Genomic DNA, 22,348 nt, shown 5'->3' with positions numbered 1-22,348 from the left:
GGTGTGGAAAAAAACAACATTTTGTCACTTTGTTTGACAACATGCTGGTGTGTTTGTGCAGGTGGTACAGTTGCATGCTTGGGAAGAAGTGCAGCCTGGCACCGCTGAAAGAAGAGCTGAGGAAGCAAGGGGTGAGTAGTCCCAATCTCAAAAAGCAGCAAACGTTTTCCTGACATTAGTAATTGGGGTTGCAGGGGCACATACTTGCTGCCACCTTTGAAGGTGGAGGTTGATAAATCACTCCATGCAGGTACGCTGGCAAACCAAAAATACCTCGGTTTGAGCGTTTTTTTTTTTACCATCTTGGTTATCGTACTGTATCATTCAGCGGACCTGGGTGCCCAAACAAAGAATCCACGTGTTGGTGACTCGGTCCTTTTGTGTTATTATTCCACTTTGTGAGTGTTCCTAATAGAGATGGGAATCTTTGTGTCAGGTTCAAACACTGGTGACATCTGTTAAACAAGACAAGAAGCAAGGAATCAAACAGAGACAGAATAAAATTTTGCTCAGTGAGGAGAAACGCCCATATACCAACACCTATACCCTTGTACAGTGTCACCACACTCTGACGAAAAGATTGTACGCCTCCTCTTTTATTTGGACTTTCCCTGATTACATGGCAACAGCTGTTTCTAAGGGAGGGGGGTCGTAAACAGCCATCGCCCTTATCACAAAACGGTTCAAAGAAAAGGTCGTAAAACAGTTCAAATAAAAGGTGCCTGGAGGGGAGTCAGGCCCTGCTTCCTCTCCGCTTTGTAGATCGCGGGTCAAGACAATATCTTTCTGTGGATTACAATACATCAAAGAAACCGACGCCTTCATGTCGCTTCCCATCGTACACAGTGGAGTTTTACAAGCCTTCTGCTTGGTAGGATCAAAGACAGCTTTTGTCCTCTCGCAGGACGAGCTGAACTCAATGTAACACAAAGTTTTGTGATAACTTCTGACACTTTGGCCACCTCATGATTCCATTGTGACTACGATTTAGGGGCTACGATTCCATTATAAATCTATTATTTATGCATTTTTAACTACGCCTGGGCCAATAACAAATTGTGCAGGACGATATAGTGACCTACAAATTATTGCCGATAAATCATATTTGTCAACATTATTTTTTCAACCACTGATGTAAGGATATTACATAATAAGATTGCAAGGTAACCCTTTCAAATGCAGTAAACTTGTCTTTATTGTATATTTTAATATTGTAAACTTTTAAATGTCCAGGTTTGAATAACAAAAACAAAAACAAATAATGACAAAAAATACTAAGCACAATTTTGCACTTGAATAAAAACTAGAGATGTCCGATAATATCGGGCTGCCGATATTATTGGCCGATAAATGCTTTAAAATGTAATATCGGAAATTATCAGTATCGGTTTCAAAATTATCGGTATCGGTTTCAAAAAGTAAAATGTATGACTTTTTAAAACGCCGCTGTGTACACGGACGTAGGGAGAAGTACAGAGCGCCAATAAACCTTAAAGGCACTGCCTTTGCGTGCCGGCCCAGTCACATAATATCTACGGCTTTTCACACACACAAGTGAATGCAAATCATACTTGGTCAACAGCCATACAGGTCACACTGAGGGTGGCCGTATAAACAACTTTAATACTGTTACAAATATGCGCCACACTGTGAACCCACGCCAAACAAGAATGACAAACACATTTCGGGAGAACATCCGCACCGTAACACAACATAAACACAACAGATAATACCCAAATACCCAGAACCCCTTGCAGCACTAACTCTTCCGGGACGCTACAATATACACCCCCCGCTACCCCCTACCCCCCGGCCCCCCAACCCCGCCCACCTCAACCTCCTCATGCTCTCTCAGGAAGAGCAAGTCTCAAATTCCAAGCTGCTGTTTTGAGGCATGTTAAAAAAAATAATGCACTTTGTGACTTCAATAATAAATTTTTTCCATAACTTGAGTTGATTTATTTTGGAAAACCTTGTTACATTGTTTAATGCATCCAGCGGGGCATCACAACAAAATTAGGCATAATAATGTGTTAATTCCACAACTGTATATATCGGTATCGGTTGATATCGGAATCGGTAATTAAGAGTTGGACAATATGGGAATATCGGATATCGGCAAAAAAGCCATTATCGGACATCTCTAATGTAAATAAACATTCACAGAACCTTTTGTATATTTGCGGCTAATTGATTGTAAAAATATTTAATACTTTGGTGGATGCGGCTTGAATACCACACTATAGCTTGGAAAGTACGGTGAACACCTTAATTTGATTATGTCTGGCTTTTTGAAGATCACATTAACAGGCCCAGATTATGCAATAGGAAACCAGGTTTCTCTTCATATTTGTGGATTGAATTGGATTTTTTGGGGGGAAAATTGATTTGTTTTTTTTGTACAATTTGGATTTGGAGCGAATTATTAAGTGAAACTGAGGCACCGCTGTTGTCGTTCACTGCAAAAAGTCAGTGTTCAAAAACAAGAAAAAAAAAATACAAAATTGAGGGGTATTTTATTTGAACTAAGCAAAATTATCTGCCAATAGAACAAGAAAATTTGGCTTGTCAACACTTTCCAAAACAAGTCAAATTAGCTAACCTCAATGAACCCCAAAATACCTTAAAATAAGTATATTCTCACTAATAACAAGTGCACTTTTCTTGGTAGAAAAAAAAATTAGACCTTTTTGCTCAATATGTTGAAAAATATTCTTAAATGAAGTAAATGCTAGTGCCATTATCTTGACATAATGATATGCGCTCGGCATTACATTTCTTGAAACCAGCAAACTTATACTAAAAACTAATTTATTGTTCTTAATGGAAAGGCAACAAGGCAACCGCTTGTTACTCTCGGGGTCTACTAGCCGCTCAGGCAAATTATGTTGTCTAAAAATGCATTTTTCCATCGAAACCATGACATCATCGCGCCAAGTGCGTGCTCTTGCAGTCAATTAGCGCGCATATATACAGCCCGGCCCCCGGCCAAAATGTTTTTAATTGTAATTTTGAGGAATTCATCTGAATGTGCATGAACTATTTCTGTTCAAAATAGTTTGAAATGTCACATGTCAAATGCTTAAATATTAACTGTCAGTTTACTGTACTGTGCCAACTGTACCGTATTTTCCGCACCATAAGGCGCCCTGGGTTAAAAGCCGCGCCTTCAATGAACGGCATATTTCAAAACTTTGTCCACCTATAAGCCGCCCCGTGTTGTAAGCCGCATCTAACTGCGCTAAAGGAATGTCAAAAAAACAGTCAGATAGGTCAGTCAAACTTTAATAATATATTAAAAACCAGCGTTCTAACAACTCTGTTCACTCCCAAAATGTACGCAAATGTGCAATCACAAACATAGTAAAATTCAAAATAGTGCAGAGCAATAGCAACATAATGTTGCTCGAACGTTAATGTCACAACACACAAAATAAACATAGCGCTCACTTTCTGAAGTTATTCTTCATTCATAAATCCCTCGAATTATTCTCCTTCGTTGTCCGAATTGAAAAGTTGGGCGAATGTGGGATCCAAAATGTCGTCTGGCGCTGTCTCCCTGCCTCCCTGTCTTGGTGAACGTCACGTGTGTTCGCCTTCTGTCATCCACTGTTCCCACGCAGTTAGCAGTCTAGCTTCGAATGCCCTGTTAACACCAATATCTAGCGGCTGGAGGTCTTTTGTCAATCCACCCGGAATGACGGCGAGTATTGAATTAAGCGCGTAAGCGTGTCTCTTAATGTGATGTTATGAGCTAGCAAATATAACAACTACACTACCCAGCATGCAACGATAGTGACGAGCATGCGCGGTAGCCCTGAGAAGCGATGTTGTATGCTGGCAGTTAGAATGTGGTTATGAGCACGCTGTAAGTAAACGTTGAGAACTCAGTTAACACGCCTCGTCTGCATTATTTATAATTAGACAGACAACACACTTAATAGGAGCCATTTTGGGGTCTTTACATAAACACACAAATGGAAATGAAACGTCACATATCCCAGCATGCACCGCGCGCTTCTTCTACGGGGAAAAAAGATGGCGGCTGTTTACCGAAGTTGCGAGACCGAAACTTTATGAAAATGAATCTTAATATTTATCCATATATAAAGCGCACCGGGTTATAAGGCGCACTGTCAGCTTTTGAGAAAATTTGTGGTTTTTAGGTGCGCCTTATAGTGCGGAAAATACGGTACTACTATATGAGTACGTATTTACTATTGTTTCATTGAAAATAAAACCGCAAAGTCCATTTGGCTGTCATCTGTTTTAATATGAGACAATTGTGTCAAAGTCATGATTTTTTTCATGCTTGAAACAAGAAATTATTACTTTAAAAAGTAGTTTTATACTTGTGAGTGTTGATGACACAGCTTTGCAACAGTTGATATTCTAGTTTCAAAGGGGAACATTATCACAATTTCAGAAGGGTTAAAACCATTAAAAATCAGTTCCCAGTGGCTTATTTTATTTTTCCAAGTTTTTTTCAAAATTTTACCCATCACGCAATATCCCTAAAAAAAGCTTCAAAGTGCCTGATTTTAACCATCGTTATATACACCCGTCCATTTTCCTGTGACGTCACATAGTGATGCCGATACAAACAATCGTGGCGGATAGAACAGCATGTTTATAGCGACATTAGCTTGGATTCAGACTCGGATTTCAGCGGCTTAAGCGATTCAACAGATTACGCATGTATTGAAACGGATGGTTGTAGTGTGGAGGCAGGTAGCGAAAACGAAATTGAAGAAGAAACTGAAGCTATTGAGCCATATCGGTTTGAACCGTATGCAAGCGAAACCGACACGACAGCCAGCGACACGGGAGAAAGCGAGGACGAATTCGGCGATCGCCTTCTAACCAACGATTGGTATGTGTTTGTTTGGCATTAAAGGAAACTAACAACTATGAACTAGGTTTACAGCATATGAAATACATTTGGCAACAACATGCACTTTGAGAGGGCAGACAGCCCAGTTTTCATCAATTAATATATTCTGTAGACATACCCTCATCCGCTCTCTTTTCCTGGGGGTCTGGCGGCAGATTTCTTTGACTTTATCGTTGGAAATGCATCTGCTTTGAGTGTCGCAGGATATCCACACATTCTTGCCATCTCTGTCGTAGCAAAGCTTTCGTCGGTAAAGTGTGCGGAACAAACGTCCAATTTCTTGCCACTTTCGCATCTTTGGGCCACTGGTGCAACTTAAATCCGTCCCTGTTCGTGTTGTTACACCCTCCGACAACACACCGACGAGGCATGATGTCTCCAAGGTACGGAAAACAGTCGAAAAAACGGAAAATAACAGAGCTGATTTGACTCGGTGTTTGAGAAAATGGCGGATTGCTTCCCGATGTGACGTCATCGCTCCGAGAGCGAATATTAGAAAGGCGTTTAATTCGCCAAAATTCACCCATTTAGAGTTCGGAAATCGGTTAAAAAAATATATGGTCTTTTTTCTGCAACATCAAGGTATATATTGACGCTTACATAGGTCTGGTGATAATGTTCCCCTTTTCAAGCATGTTTTACTCAATATAGGTCATAAAATCTCAGCAACAAGCTGTAATATCTTACTGAGATAATTTAGGACCAAAACCCTTAAAACAAGTAAAACACTCTAACATAAAATCCGGTTAGTGAGAAGAATTATCTTATTAGACAGAAAATAAGCAAATATCACCCTTATTTGAGATATTTAATCTTACTTAGATTTCAGTTTTTGCAGTGTAGATAGCGTCGATAGCTCTACTTGTGTGCACGTAAACACACAGCTCTGAACACCCGTCATGGCGCTTGGGTCCACTGGGGAGGAAGAAAAGAAACACGGCTACGCTGCGTCTAACGTTGGCAATGAGCTGACTCCGCTCGCAGCCATGAGTGTCAGCAGCCGGAACTAATAAGCCAACTCATGACTCCCCGCATCAGCTATTAAGTCCCGTGCCAGTGGTGTCCATCACATGCTTAGAAGACCAAGACGCTCACGTACTTGCACCTGCATCCTCATGAGGCCTCGCTCATGCTCATCAGCACAAGTGCAGCTTTGGCAAGCGCCCACCTCTTCACGTGCTAACATGCTAATCACTCACTGGTGTGTTTTGGAGTGTCCCCGTGTCTCCTTTCAGCACAGCGAGTCTTTTGAGATCCTTCCAATTTGTGCCTTTCGGAGCGGAACTGAACTGAAATGTCACTTCAGTCACCCCGGAGCACTTCGATCCAAACGAGCCTTTCGCCGCCATGTGCTTCTCGCCACATCACAACTTCTCACCCGCAATTAAGAGGCGCAGAGCTCACTGACCCCGGGGGTCCGATGAGCAGGCACGTCCAGCGTCCACCTCTGAAGGCCGCTAAACACAACATGTTTCACACACTTTCCACTTCTTCCATTGACCTCAGAGGGTGTTTGATTCTACTAGTCAGTCGCTACGTTATTACTGCCAGGACGTCCGCTCTTCTCTGCTGTGGCTGCTGCCCAGTAGATGGATGGAAAACTTTCCTAGTTTGACAGCACGACTCTTACACAGCATGGACTGCAGTGGCTTCTACCAATCCAGGGGTCGGCAACCCGCGGCTCCGGAGCCGCATGCGGCTCTTTGATCACTCTGATGCGGCTCAGCAGCTTACTTGCTGAACCCCCCAATTTTCCCGTGAGACTTCCGGATTTCAGTGCCTCTCGCAGAAAACTCCCGGGATTAATATTCACCGATGTTCACCCTTACAACTATAATAAGGGCGTGCCATGATGGTACAACATTTGGCGCCCTCTACAATCTGTATTATCAGCGTGCCAGCCCAATACTTGTTATACAATATACATCTTCTGCTTGCACACGTACGTGACAGCAAGGCATACTTGGTCAACAGCCACACAGGTTACACTGACGGTGGTCATATAAAACAACTTTAACACTCTTACTAATAATGCGCTACACTTTGAACCAAAACCAAACAAGAATGACAAACACATTTCGGGAGAACATCTGCACCTTAACACAACAGAACAAACACAAACACCCAGAATCCCATGCAGCCCTGACCCCCCCCCGAAATGTATCCCGAAAGAGTTAGGGCTGCATGGGATTCTGGGTATTTGTCCTGTTGTGTTTATGTTGTGTTACGGTGCAGATGTTCTCCCGAAATTTGTTTGTCATTCTTGTTTGGTGTGAGTTCACAGTGTGGCGCATTATTAGTAAGAGTGTTAAAGTTTTTTTTTATACCGCCACCGTCAGTGTAACCTGTGTGGTTGTTGACCAAGTATGCCTTGCTGTCACCTCCGTGAGCAAGCGGAAGCCCCATACAACGTGTGGCTGACCAGGCACCCTGGTTGTAGTGGGTGCTATATGCTGTACCATCACGGCACGCATGACGCTGACAAGCGCCATTCATTTAAAACCCGCGTGCCGCACCAGCTTTCAAATTCCATATAAAGGTGTGGGCAGCGTGTCTGAGACCCCTGGTTTATACATAGCACAAAGCAAAAAAAACAACTTTGTATGCAGTGTTATTTCATTTAAAATTTCAAAAAAAATTTGCGGCTCCCATTGTTTTCTATAATTTGTGAAACTGGTCAAAATGGCTCTTTGACTGGTAAAGGTTGCCGACCCCTGTACCAATCACTTCACTTCCCTCTTTATTGGACATGAAGGAACGCTCAAATCAAAATATTGATCGTTGAGCCCCTGCAACGAAAAAAGGCGGCTCGGAAAGTTCAAATGTCTTTAAGAGGCGAGCCTTCAACGTGACGTACGTGTTCCTCCCCGGTGGGTGCGTGAGGACGCTAACCACTCTGTTCGCCGTCGCACTCCCGAGGGAGGAAACGACATACAAACCCCGTTTCCATATGAGTTGGGAAATTGTGTTAGATGTAAATATAAACGGAATACAATGATTTGCAAATCATTTTCAACCCATATTCAGTTGAATATGCTACAAAGACAACATATTTGAAACTGATAAACTGATAAAAAAAAATTTTTTGCAAATAATCATTAACTTTAGAATTTCATGCGAGCAACACGTGACAAAGAAGTTGGGAAAGGTGGCAATAAATACTGATAAAGTTGAGGAATGCTCATCAAACACTTATTTGGAACATCCCACAGGTGAACAGGCAAATTGGGAACAGGTGGGTGCCATGATTGGGTATAAAAGTAGATTCCATGAAATGCTCAGTCATTCACAAACAAGGATGGGGCGAGGGTCGCCACTTTGTCAACAAATGCGTGAGCAAATTGTTGAACAGTTTAAGAAAAACCTTTCTCAACCAGCTATTGCAAGGAATTTAGGGATTTCACCATCTACGGTCCGTAATATCATCAAAGGGTTCAGAGAATCTGGAGAAATCACTGCATGTAAGCAGCTAAGCCCGTGACCTTCGATCCCTCAGGCTGTACTGCATCAACAAGCGACATCAGTCTGTAAAGGATATCACCACATGGGCTCAGAAACACTTCAGAAACCCACTGTCAGTAACTACAGTTGGTCGCTACATTTGTAAGGGCAAGTTAAAACTCTTCTATGCAAGGCGAAAACCGTTTATCAACAACACCCAGAAATGCTGTCTGCTTCGCTGGGCCTGAGCTCATCTAAGATGTACTCATGCAAAGTGGAAAAGTGTTCTGTGGTCTGACGAGTCCACATTTCAAATTGTTTTTGGAAACTGTGGACGTCGTGTCCTCCGGACCAAAGAGGAAAAGAACCATCCGGATTGTTTTCGGCGCAAACTTGAAAAGCCAGCATCTGTGGTGGTATGGGGGTGTATTAGTGCCCAAGACATGGGTAACTTACACATCTGTGAAGGCACCATTAATGCTGAAAGGTACATACAGGTTTTGGAGCAACATATGTTGCTATCTAAGCAACGTTACCATGGACGCCCCTGCTTATTTCAGCAAGACAATGCCAAGCCACGTGTTACATCAACGTGGCTTCATAGTAAAAGAGTGCGGGTACTAGACTGGCCTGCCTGTAGTCCAGACCTGTCTCTCATTGAAAATGTGTGGCGCATTATGAAGCCTAAAATACCACAACGGAGACCCCCGGACTGTTGAACAACTTAAGCTGTACATCAAGCAAGAGTGGGAAAGAATTCCACCTGAGGAGCTTAAAAAATGTGTCTCCTCAGTTCCCAAACGTTTACTGAGTGTTGTTAAAAGGAAAGGCCATGTAACACAGTGGTGAACATGCCCTTTCCCAACTACTTTGTCACGTGTTGCAGCCATGAAATTCTAAGTTAATTATTATTTGCAAAAAAAAAAAAAAAGTTTATGAGTTTGAACATCAAATATGTTGTCTTTGTAGTGCATTCAACTGAATATGGGTTGAAAAGGATTTGCAAATCATTGTATTCCGTTTATATTTACATCCAACACAATTTCGCAACTCATATGGAAACGGGGTTTGTAATAAAACTTAGTGTCGTCCTCGGTGATACCACGCAGGGCGAACTGTGGCTCGGCCTGGGCAAACCACGCAGTCAGGGAAGATTCCCAGAACTCGGGCAGCTATCAAAATCCATGATTTTTCGGTTCAAATTAATATAATTCTCTAAAATATTAGCATAAAAGGTTAGCATTGCAAAGGACAGTGGGTTCTGTAACACACTGCAAGACAGTTATCCCCTGTTTATCTGATTATGGTAAGTTAATGTCCACAAAGTAGGAATTATTATTTTCATAGCTAGGGCATAAAAACCTGTTTACAACCTTTTAAATATGATTTATTACATTACGAGTGCCGTCAAGACATGAAATAACTTCCATAATTGTCGTGTCTTCCTAGCGATGTCTTCAGGTCTAAGTTGAATTTCAAAGTTGACCAACTTTTCAGCTTATGGACACAACCTTCTACTATACAACTCACATATAATATACATATTTAAAATCTAAAGTTAACTTTTACCAACTAAGAGGTGATGCAGCAGCTCAATATGTCAACAGCCGCACTAGTGCCAGTATCACGATATATCGGTTGATATCGATAATTATTTATTTTTCATGATCTATAAATATAGGGGAAGTTAAATCTCAACATTTGTATTTCAAATGTAACATTCCTCTGATTATAATCCCCTCAGATATGAAGGCAGAAAGGAAATGTCAACACAAGCATGGAAAACACTCAATGTAAACAAAATATATATATAAAAAAAAAAAAAATCAAATGTTTTATCGAACATATTTTTAATTGATATTGATTATGTGTGTATTGTGATATATATTGATATGGTTTAGTTCTTGTCCCCTTTAAGGCTGCCATTATATATTGATTAATGAGTGTGTGCAGGCTGTAATTACACTAACTTATTAAAGGGGAACATTATCACCAGACCTATGTAAGCGTCCATATATACCTTGATGTTGCAGAAAAAAGACCATATATTTTTTTAACCGATTTCCGAACTCTAAATGGGTGAATTTTGGCGAATTAAATGCCTTTCTATTATTCGCTCTCGGAGCGATGACGTCACAACGTGACGTCACATCGGGAAGCAATCCGCCATTTTCTCAAACACATTACAAACACCGAGTCAAATCAGCTCTGTTATTTTCCGTTTTTTTGACTGTTTTCCGTACCTTGGAGACATCATGCCTCGTCGGTGTGTTGTCGGAGGGTGTAACAACACGAACAGGGACGGATTCAAGTTGCACCAGTGGCCCAAAGATGCGAAAGTGGCAAGAAATTGGACGTTTGTTCCGCACACTTTACCGACGAAAGCTATGCTACGACAGAGATGGCAAGAATGTGTGGATATCCTGCGACACTCAAAGCAGATGCATTTCCAACGATAAAGTCAAAGAAATCTGCCGCCAGACCCCCAGGAAAAGAGAGTGGATGAGGGTATGTCTACAGAATATATTAATTGATGAAAACTGGGCTGTCTGCACTCTCAAAGTGCATGTTGTTGCCAAATGTATTTCATATGCTGTAAACCTAGTTCATAGTTGTTAGATTCTTTTAATGCCAAACAAACACATACCAATCGTTGGTTAGAAGGCGATCGCCGAATTCGTCCTCGCTTTCTCCCGTGTCGCTGGCTGTTGTGACGTTTTCGTCGGTTTCGCTTGCATACGGTTCAAACCGATATGGCTCAATAGCTTCAGTTTCTTCTTCAATTTCGTTTTCGCTACCTGCCTCCACACTACAACCATCCATTTCAATAAATGCGTAATCTGTTGAATCGCTTAAGCCGCTGAAATCCGAGTCTGAATCCGAGCTAATGTCGCTATAGCTTGCTGTTCTATCCGCCATGTTTGTTTGTATCGGCATCACTATGTGACGTCACAGGAAAATGGACGGGTGTATATAACGATGGTTAAAATCAGGCACTTTGAAGCTTTTTTTCGGGATATTGCGTGATGGGTAAAATTTTGAAAAAAACTTCGAAAAATAAAATAAGCCACTGGGAACTGATTTTTAATGGTTCTAACCCTTCTGAAATTGTGATAATGTTCCCCTTTAAGTCAAAATATGACTTTCACACCCCAGATTTGGAGCGAGCAGGAGCGTAGTGACGCATTTTTCCCCGTTTGTGTCTTCAGGTGCCCAAAGTGACGCACACAGAGTTCTGCCAGGGTCGCACTATGCGGTGGGCGCTGGCCTGGAGCTTCTACGATGACGTCACCGTCCCCGTAAGTCTTCTCCGGCCCTCGGGTGGCCATATTTTTATGACCGACCTCCTCCTTGGTACACACCTCCTCTGACTGCGCCTTTGACTCTTCCACCCCACGCTCCTGTCCCCGCTCACAGGGAGGGAGCTTTATGAGGCTTTAGTTTGGCTGTAGCCTGGCAACAGTTGCCATGGCGAGAAATGTGCACGTCTTTTGTCTCGTCTGGACAGTGGAGACGTAAACAGCAGCAGGAATGATGTTGACGTCGCCAAAAAGAAACGGCCGGAAGTGAGCTGTGTGTGTGTGTGTGTGTGCGTGTGTGTGTGTGTGTGCGTGCGTGTGTGTGTGTGTGTGTGTTCTTGTATTTCTACCCTTCTTGAGACATCAACAAGGAAAAGTAGCTTCCATATGAGGACCGGTGGACAAGTTAGGACATAAATCCTGGTCCCAATACAGAAAACCATTGCATCTAATAGTGGTGGTGAAATCTATCAAAATGAGGGTAGTCCCAATAAAGGAGGGATTTTTCAAATTGACTGTGTCTGTTTTAAAAGTGCTCCCCCTCTGGCCAACATATGTAATAACAAGGGGGTGTAATGAATTGAAATGTGCCCCTTTTGACCAAAATTAATTTAAAAAAAATAAATAAATATGTGTATACTTCAATAACTTGAAGTAAATAATGAAGATTAAAAACCAATTACAAACAAAAAAAACTAACCAAAAAAAAGAATGAACTAAAAGCTTACCTTTTTTATATTTACATGCTTATATATATATATATATATATATATATAATACAATATAATATATTATTAATGTTGTAAATACTAATCTCTATATATCTAGAAAAGGTGGTCCTAAAGAGGTAGGCATTTTTCTCAGGTCTCAAGAAGGTGACAAATACAAGAAAGTGTGTGTGTGTGGGAGGGGGGTCTTCTACCCTTCTTGAGACATGAACAAGGAAAAGTAGCTTCCATATGAGGAGGTGTGAACAAGGTAGGACATAAATCATGGTCCCAATACGGAAAACCATTGCATCTAATTGTGGTGGTGAAATCTATCAAAATGAGGGTGGTCCCAAAAAAGGAGGGATTTTTCAAATTGACTATGTGTCGGTTTTAAAAGTGCTCCCCCTCTGGCCAACATATGTAATAACAAGGGGGTGTAATGAATTGAAATGTGCCCCCTTTGACCAAAATTAATTAAAAAAAATAAAATAAAATATGTGTATACTTCAATAACTTGAAGTAAATAATGAAGATTAAAAACCAATTACAAACAAAAAAAACTAACCAAAAAAAAGAATTAACTAAAAGCTTACCTTTTTTATATTTACATGCTTATATATATATATAATACAATATAATATATTATTAATGTTGTAAATACTAATCTTTATATATCTAGAAAGGGTGGTCCTAAAGAGGTAGGCATTTTTCTCAGGTCTCAAGAAGGTGACAAATACAAGAAAGTGTGTGTGTGTGGGAGGGGGGTCTTCTACCCTTCTTGAGACATGAATAAGGAAAAGTAGCTTCCATATGAGGAGGTGTGAACAAGGTAGGACATAAATCATGGTCCCAATACGGAAAACCATTGCATCTAATTGTGGTGGTGAAATCCATCAAAATGAGGGTGGTCCCAAAAAAGGAGGGATTTTTCAAATTGACTGTGTGTCTGTTTTAAAAGTGCTCCCCCTCTGGTCAACATATGAAATAACAAGTGTGTGTAAAAATGTGAAGTGCTCCCCCTGTGGCCAACATATGCAACAACAAGTGGGTGTAAGGAATTGAAATGTGCCCCTTTTGGCCAAAATGTATTTAAAAAATAAAATAAATATGTAAATAGACATACTGTAATAACTTGAAGTAAATAATGAAGATTAAAAAACAATTACAAGCAAAAAATTCAAAAAATATATATAAATTAACTATATTTGCATAGTATGTATATATTATTAATGTTGTAAATACAAATCTTTATATTTCTAGAAAGGTGGTCCTAAAGAGTTAGGCATTTTTCAGAGGTCTCAAGAAGGTGACAAATACAAGAATGTGTGTGTGTGTGTGTGTGTGTGTGTGTGTGTGTGTGTGTGACTATTTCCTAACATGGGAGCAGTAGAGCAGAATGATTGGCCTACATTCTTGTGTGACGCCGCCTCTCGTATCGCACGCGTTCACTTGAATGCTATACATCATGCTTGACTAAGTCTGTGCCTTCTTATGGACGTATATGTGCATTAATATTCCATGTCGTTTCAAACACGTGTATCGCACGCAGCTGCGACCTAACTAACCCCTCTAGGACCGCTCACACCTTTTGAAATATGGTTTAACTGTCAATCATCATCCGGTTGTAATTTTTTTACACAGTACATATTTGAATGTACGGACACATAAATACACTGTAGACTAGCTTAGCCCTGAGGCACATTGCTGCTCCTACACACCCTTGTGTGTGTGTGTGTGTGTGTGTGTGTGTGTGTGTGTGTGTGTGTGTGTGTGTGTGTGTGTGTGTGTGTGTGTGTGTGTGTGTGTGTGTGTGTGTGTGTGTGTGTGTGTGTGTGTGTGTGTGTGTGTATTATGTAGGAAATAAGACAGTTGTTTTAGAAATGTTATAAAAAAGCAGCATAATGGTTTTAGTAAAGGGGAACTGCACTTTGTTGCGGGGGGTGTATATTGTAACGTGCCGGAAGAGTTAGTGCTGCAAGGGGTTCTGGGTATTTGTTCTGTTGTGTTACGGTGCGGATGTTCTCCCGAAATGTGTTTGTCATTCTTGTTTGGCACCGGTGGAGGTGCGACAGGCCTAAGGCCCAGCGGCAAGACCACCTTGCTGTAATCAAAATTGGTGTGGGTTCACAGTGTGGCGCATATTTGTAACAGTATTAAAGGTGTTTATACGGCCACCCTCAGCGTGACCTGTATGGCTGTTGACCAAGTATGCCTTGCATTCACTTGTGTGTGTGAAAAGCCGTAAACATTATGTGACTGGGCCGGCACGCAAAGGCAGTGCCTTTAAGGTTTATTGGCGCTCTGTACTTCTCCCTACGTCCGTGTACACAGCGGCGTTTTAAAAAGTCATAAATTTTACTTTTTGAAACCGATACCGATAATTTTGAAACCGATATCGATCATTTCCGATATTACATTTTAAAGCATTTATCGGCCGATAATACCGGCAGTCCGACATCTCTAATTTGAATGCATTCTAAATATTAAATAAATGTAAATTTAAAGGGGAACATTATCACCAGACCTATGTAAGCGTCAATATATACCTTGATGTTGCAGAAAAAAGACCATATATTTTTTTTAACCGATTTCCGATCTCTAAATGGGTGAATTTTGGCGAATTAAACGCCTTTTTATTATTCGCTCTTGGAGCGATGATGTCACAACGTGACGTCACATCGGGAAGCTATCCGCCATTTTCTCACTTTCGTCGGTGTGTTGTCGGAGGGTGTAACAACACGAACAGGGACGGATTCAAGTTGCACCAGTGGCCCAAAGATGCGAAAGTGGCAAGAAATTGGACGAAATTTGTTCAAAATACGAGGGTGTGGGGAAAGCCGACGAAATGGTCAGTCGTTTGTTCCGCACACTTTACCGACAAAAGCTATGCTACGACAGAGATGGCAAGAATGTGTGGATATCCTGCGACACTCATTTCCAACGATAAAGTCAAAGAAATCTGCCGCCAGACCCCCATTGAATCTGCCGGAGTGTGTGAGCAATTCAGGGACAAAGGACCTCGGTAGCACGGCAAGCAATGGCGGCAGTTTGTTCCCGCAGACGAGCGAGCTAAACCCCCTGGATGTCTTGGCTCACATCGTCCCTTATGCCACCGAAGATGATCAAGAGAAGAATATCGACCCTAGCTTCCCTGGCCTGCTGACATCAACTCCAAAACTGGACAGATCAGCGTTCAGGAAAAGAGCGCCGATGAGGGTATGTCTACAGAATATATTAATTGATGAAAACTTTATTAATTACTCGCGGTTTTACGTAAATTATTATACATAAACTGTGTTTACCAATAATTTAGCTTAAAAACATTTATTTTTTTCAATCATTCGAGTACATTCGGGTAGTCTTGTGTAATGCAGTATTTTGTGTCTATTTTAGGTATGGTTAACCTGAGTGCTGAAATCGTGGAAAAATATATGTTCTTAGCGTGCCTGAAATGGGCTGTCTGCACTCTCAAAGTGCATGTTGTTGCCAAATGTATTTCATATGCTGTAAACCTAGTTCATAGTTGTTAGTAATTATCTTATCAGACAGTGTTAAGCCGCTGAAATCCGAGTCTGAATCCGAGCTAATGTCGCTTAAAATCAGGCACTTTGAAGCTTTTTTTAGGGATATTGCGTGATGGGTAAAATTTTGAAAAAAACTTCGAAAAATAAAACAAGCCACTGGGAACTGATTTTTAATGGTTTTAACCCTTCTGAAATTGTGATAATGTTCCCCTTTAAGTCTGCTTACAGGGGAGCCAATTGGAGCTCCACTATTTTGCTCATAGAATCCAATAAATAACTTTTCAAAAAGCGCCAACAATACTCAATGTACATGTTGTGTCTTGAATATTAACCAAGTATTAGTGATATTGTTATTATAAGCGCTAACGCAGACAGATTATTCATAGAGGCGTCGTGATCACTGCCGTGTCTTCCTATGTTTACGACATCCAGTGGTCTGCTGCTTCCTCGCTTCCCTGTAAGTTTATTGGAGATCATGAGTCATGCCTCTCACCTGAAAAATAGATGGTTGAGAATATAATCTGATAAGTTGGGACACTTTGACAGCCGTTTCAAACCTGGAACTGGCGAGGACGACGCAAAAAGCGCGCCCATAGGCTCCATTGTAAGCGGACTTTTGATTGAACTTATTTAATATTTACAATACATTTTTAAAAATCCATCCGTCGTCATGTCTTTCATAATGATTGTGAACCAAAAAAAAAGTGCAGTTCCCCTTTAAAACCACGTTTTTTATATACCGTATTTTCCAGACTAAAGCGCACACCGAAAAATATTCTTCCATATATTAGCCGCACCGGACTATAAGCCGCAGATATATACCTATACGAAATATTTACTTACATACTTTAATTGTTTCCAAACGGTGTCTGTAACACGGCAGTAAAACGGCTGATCAAACAAAACAGAAGCTGCGGAAGCTAGCTCTTCAATCAGCTAAACAGACTCAATAACTCCACTGATGTTTTGGTGAATTTATGACACCAAAACAATACAAAAAGAATGCTATTGTAAGTTAATAATACTAACACAGACACTTGTAAACCTTTTAGCATAATAGTTAATTCTATGGACTCTAGTTTCATGACATTACGATAGCACGTACAAATATGCATGAAAACACTCCCACAGACATCACACATGGGACGGTGTAGTAAGTAAGAATTGTTTTAGTTATATCGTAAAACTTACAAACGTTGCTTGGAGTGATGAATGAAGAATCCATACGAGTAGAAACAGGAAAGACGGAACGGCGCTTGTACTTCCGGTTGAAATCTCAGTCTGAACAGAAGGGCAATGCAGCACCAGCAGTGAGCAAACTCGTCCAAAAGACGGCAACATAGCACAAACAATAACACACCTTTTCAGTATCCGCTTCTGTTTCTTTTGAACTATGTTGCGTTATTGCCGTCAGCGAAAAAAAATCTATAAATTGGCCACACCGTTTTATAAGCCGCAGGGTTCAAAGCGTAGGGAAAATAAGTAGCGGTTTATAGTCTGGATTGTACGGTACATTGCTAGTGTACATAAACAAATTGTCCACTAGCTGAGCCATGAGGCACATTGCCGCTCCTACACACCCTAGTGTGTGTGTGTGTGTGTGTGTGTGTGTGTGTGTGTGTGTGTGTGTGTGTGTGTCAAGAATAACTATTGTGTAGGAAATAGACAGTTGGTTAATTAATGTAATTTAAAAACAATGACTTTTTATATTAATGGAATGGTTCCTTTTGACAAACTGAGGTTTTGCTTCAGAGATATTGATTTTTGTGTTTGTAATGAGGTGTGTGCCTTCTTGAGACATCAACAAGGAAAAGTAGCTTCCATATGAGGAGGTGTGAACAAGTGATGACATAAATCATGGTCCCAATACGCAAAACCATTGCATCTAATAGAGAATGTCTCATTGGCACCCCTGGTGGTGAAATCTATCAAAATGAGGGTGGTCCCAAAACGGAGGGATTTTTCTAATTGACTGTGTGTCGCTTTTAAAAGTTCTCCCCCTCTGGTCAACATGTGAAATAACAAGTGTGTGTATACATTTGAAGTGCTCCCCCTCTGGCCAACATATGAAATAACAAGTGTGTATAAATTTGAAGTGCTCCCCCTCTGGCCAACATATGTAATAACAAGTGTGTAAGAAATTGAAATGCGCCCCCTTTGGCCAAAATTAATTAAAACAATTAAAATAAATATGTATATAGAGACATAATGTAATAACTAAGTAATTAATGACGATTAAAAACCAATTCCAAAAAAAAAAAAATGTTGGTCTGCAGGAAACCTAATGAAAGTAAAACCAAGAACAGATCAATAGCTCTGACTTTGTTTGGTCAATTTTTGTATTTTCCTGTGAGAAGTGCTTTTACCACACATGTCTGTTAAAGACTCAAGAAGCGAGGGAATGAATAATCGCTGACTGGGTTAAATCTACACTGTGGCCTCCTGAGTGATGGTGAGCACACTTCTGAGAGTGATGAAAACCACCACCATCAGAGTAGCAGGTGGAATTATGGCTCCCTCTTGTGGTCATGTTGGATATTGCCATCCACCATGGTCTTTTCATTACAGTACGACAACAACAAAACCTTTATTTATGATATGTTTTAATACATTTATTGTCCAGCAAGCTGCATCACACTGATCAGTGAGGACCCAGACCTTGCAACAAGTTGGTTTTTGTGGTTTCTGGTCCAGGAAACTTGATGTAGAAGTCCCCACTTCACTTCTGGGCTTGGACCTTTCTGTGTGAGTCACTTGGACTTTAACAAATCTAATTCAGTGCTTTTTAAAACAACTTCAAACAATTTTAATGCTGAGATTGTTATTACAAATCGTCATAAGCATACAATTGTCTGTATGGACAAAATTGTAAAAGGATTTGACAATAAGAATGTTGAAAAGTTCACTAACTGGCCGAATTAAGACGAATGTAATCATAACATAACAATGCAAGTAACTTTTTCTCACGCAACAAACAGTTTTCATGACTGTATTTTGTATCATCTTAATTAAATGGGTAATTATCCTAAGAGCCCAGACAGAGCAGCATTAGCTCTGCTGTGTTTGTTTGCCCTGACTCGCAGATTGTTAGCGCTAGTTAATAGAGAGATTGCTGTAGTCTCCTTGTCCACAATCGAGGTGTTGTAAGATTTGTTGTTCATTATTCCCCCGAAGTAGTAGTGTGTATGTGTCTATTACATGTTGTGTGTTGTTTGCTGTGTGATGTTGCCTACTGTTTAATATCCAGTGACGTGCAGTGAGGTTTGAGGTTGGGGAGGCACTGACCCACGAGTAAGATTTACAAACATACAGTATGATGCTAAGTCACTGACTCAAAATCACAAAGTATGATGCTAGAATAAAACATTTCAACACACTTCGCACACAATTAACACAACACTGCAGAGCAGACAACTTTTTGGCATTGGGTGAAAACAATTTGGATGCATATAGTTTGGTTGGTGGAGTGGCCGTGCCAGCAACTTGAGGGTTCCAGGTTCGATCCCCGCTTCCGCCATCCTTATCACTGCTGTTGTGTCCTTGGGCAAGCCACTTTACCCACTTCCTCCCAGTTCCACCCACACTGGTTTAAATGTAATTTAGATATTGGGTTTCACTATGTAAAGCGCTTTGAGTCACTAGAGAAAAGCGGTGAGTTAGAGTTAGTGAGACGATGGAGTTAGCAGAAAGGTGTTTAGCAGGTGAGCATAATGCAGCGGACTCTCCCCAAAGTATAATAAACACTTCCAAGTCAACTACTAGTAACATCACTATGAGCCCGTTGACGTCCTAGAAACATAAGTGGCAACTCAGCTCGCTCGCAGTCCTTGAGGTGAAGGCTAATTAGCTTTTAGCGTAACGTTAGCTCACTGTGCGGTGTGTGTGCGTGTGTGTGTGTGTGTTACGGACAGCAAAGCCCTGTCTGTCTGAGAGAAAGACAAGCATTATTGACCTACAGTTAACAACTACGTTATTTCACTTAACCTTTTTCTGTGTTGAAGCAGCAAAAAAGGACATTATGTTAAATGAAGAGTTTCTGTCTCTGATAGTTGATATAATAATGTAAGTGCATCATTAAGCCTACATGAACTCCATGGTGTTCGGGGATGAATAGTCTTTCCTATTGCTATTGTACTATTTTTTCAGCTATAGTTACATTAATCATTAGTATTGTAGCAGCTTAGTTTTGAATGGCAGGGTCCCTGCTATCACATGTTGATAAAAATATAACATTTACATAATACAAATCAACTACAGGCTTCCCAAATGCTGTAATAAATTAAGCTTGATGAGTTGAACATATGTCAGCATGTGGCCCCACTTTTAACTCCTTTTTCCAAACGCTTATTGCAAACGCTTACTTACAGTAAGTCATTAATTTGACTTTGTAAGTCATTATTTTGACTTAGTAAATTACTAAGTCATAATAATGACGTACTTAGTATCTCAGGTAACTATGACTGTTTTGTTTTTACTTTACGGAAAAAATATCGAGATATATATCGTATATCGCCATTCAGCAAATGGAGCGGAAAACACAACCAGAAATTGTAGGCTTCTTCACGCGATGAAGCCGGCCTACGTCACTGCAGTCTGTAGTCTATTGCCCCCCCCCAGGCTGTGGTGGCAGCGACGAGGTGGAGACGTGATGGCGACAGGCCGAGTTGCACCGATCCTTACACCCACCCACCCCCTTCCCCAGTCCCCTCCACCTGGAGAGTCACCATCTTAACTAACACATTTTCTGGGGGAAACACTGAATTGTGTGTGTGTGTATATCATACTTGCCAACCTTGAGACCTCCGATTTCGGGGGGTGGGGGCGTGGTCGGGAGTGGGGCGGGGCGTGGGGGGGAGTATATTGACAGCTAGAATTCACCAAGTCAAGTATTTCATACATATATATATATATATATATATATATATATATATATATATATATATATATATATATATATATATATATATTCTGAAAATATGCAAACAAAACTGTGTTTGGATAATTGATACTTCAAACTTGCATAAATAAATATTAAGGAATATAACATAACTTGGCTTCTGAGAGCTTCAAAGTGTAATGAATAAAATGCGAAAGTTGTTGATAAACAAGCAATTATTTTAATAATTAAATATGGTCATTTTAAATGAATTATTATGATAATTTAAAATTAATTATTTCAAAAATGTTTATTTTAATGTATAATTCTATGGCTGGATGTAATAAGGAGTCAGAAAAAATAAAAATACAATTAATTTTGATGTTTTTAGCAAAATATAGTAAAAATGTATTTAGTTTTTTTTAATTTTTTTTATTAATAAATATCTATTTATTTTTAGGTAAGATAAACATAATAATACAATTTATCTCTAGTCTGGATGACTTAGTTCTTGTCACCCTGTTGTCCTCCCGTAGTGAAAAAAGGCTGTCCTCACTCGGTCCGCATGGAGCTGGAGGGGGCGTGGCCTCCAGCTCCGGCTGAAAATCGGGAGATTTTCGGGAGAATATTTGTCCCGGGAGGTTTTCGGGAGAGGCGCTGAAATTCGGGAGTCTCCCGGAAAATTCGGGAGGGTTGGCAAGTATGGTATATATATATATATATCTATATATATATATATATATGTTTTATATTATCGGCCGATAAATGCTTTAAAAAGTTATATCGGAAATTATCGGTATCGGTTTCAAAAAGTAAAATGTATGACTTTTTAAAACGCCGCTGTGTACACGGACGTAGGGAGAAGTACAGAGCGCCAATAAACCTTAAAGGCACTGTCTTTGCGTGCCGGCCCAGTCACATAATATCTACGGCTTTTCACACACACAAGTGAATGCAAAGCATACTTGGTCAATAGCCATTCAGGTCACACTGAGGGTGGCCGTATAAACAACTTTAACACTGTTACAAATATGCGCCACACTGTGAACCCACACCAAACAAGAATGACAAACACATTTTGGGAGAACATCCGCACCATAACACAACAGAACAAATACCCAGAACCCCTTGCAGCACTAACTCTTCCGGGACGCTACAATATACACCCCCCCGCTACCCCCTAACCCTCCCCACCTCAACCTCCTCATGCTCTTTCAGGGAGAGCATGTATCAAATTCCAAGCTGCTTTTTTGAGGCATGTTAAAAAAAATAATGCACTTTGTGACTTCAATAATAAATATGGCAGTGCCATGTTGGCATTTGTTTCCATAACTTGAGTTGATTTATTTTGGAAAACCTTGTTACATTGTTTAATGCATCCAGCGGGGCATCACAACAAAATTAGGCATAATAATGTGTTAATTCCACGACTGTATATATCGGTATCGGTTGATATCGGAATCGGTAATTAAGAGTTGGACAATATCGGAATATCGGCAAAAAAAACATTATCGGACATCTCTAATATATATATATATGTATATATATATATATATATATATATATATATATGTATGTGTGTTTTTAAAAGAGGTGTTCCTTCT

The 22,348-nt window shown here is 40.4% G+C and overlaps 1 protein-coding gene across 1 annotated transcript in view; it reads left to right on the top strand.

The window, feature by feature from the left end:
• Positions 1 to 22,348, top strand: part of mettl16 (methyltransferase 16, N6-methyladenosine) — a 53,825-nt gene that overhangs the window by 30,499 nt on the left and 978 nt on the right. The window contains exons 7-8 of the mRNA XM_061925813.1: positions 62 to 131; positions 11,545 to 11,634. Of these exons, the coding sequence (XP_061781797.1) occupies positions 62 to 131; positions 11,545 to 11,634 (160 nt within the window). The remainder of the gene's footprint in view (positions 1 to 61; positions 132 to 11,544; positions 11,635 to 22,348) is intronic.

This window comes from Nerophis lumbriciformis, linkage group LG30 (genome assembly GCF_033978685.3).
Source record: "Nerophis lumbriciformis linkage group LG30, RoL_Nlum_v2.1, whole genome shotgun sequence".
In the NCBI taxonomy this organism is placed as follows: Eukaryota; Metazoa; Chordata; class Actinopteri; order Syngnathiformes; family Syngnathidae; genus Nerophis; species Nerophis lumbriciformis.
This window is presented reverse-complemented; position numbering and strand designations above follow the sequence as displayed.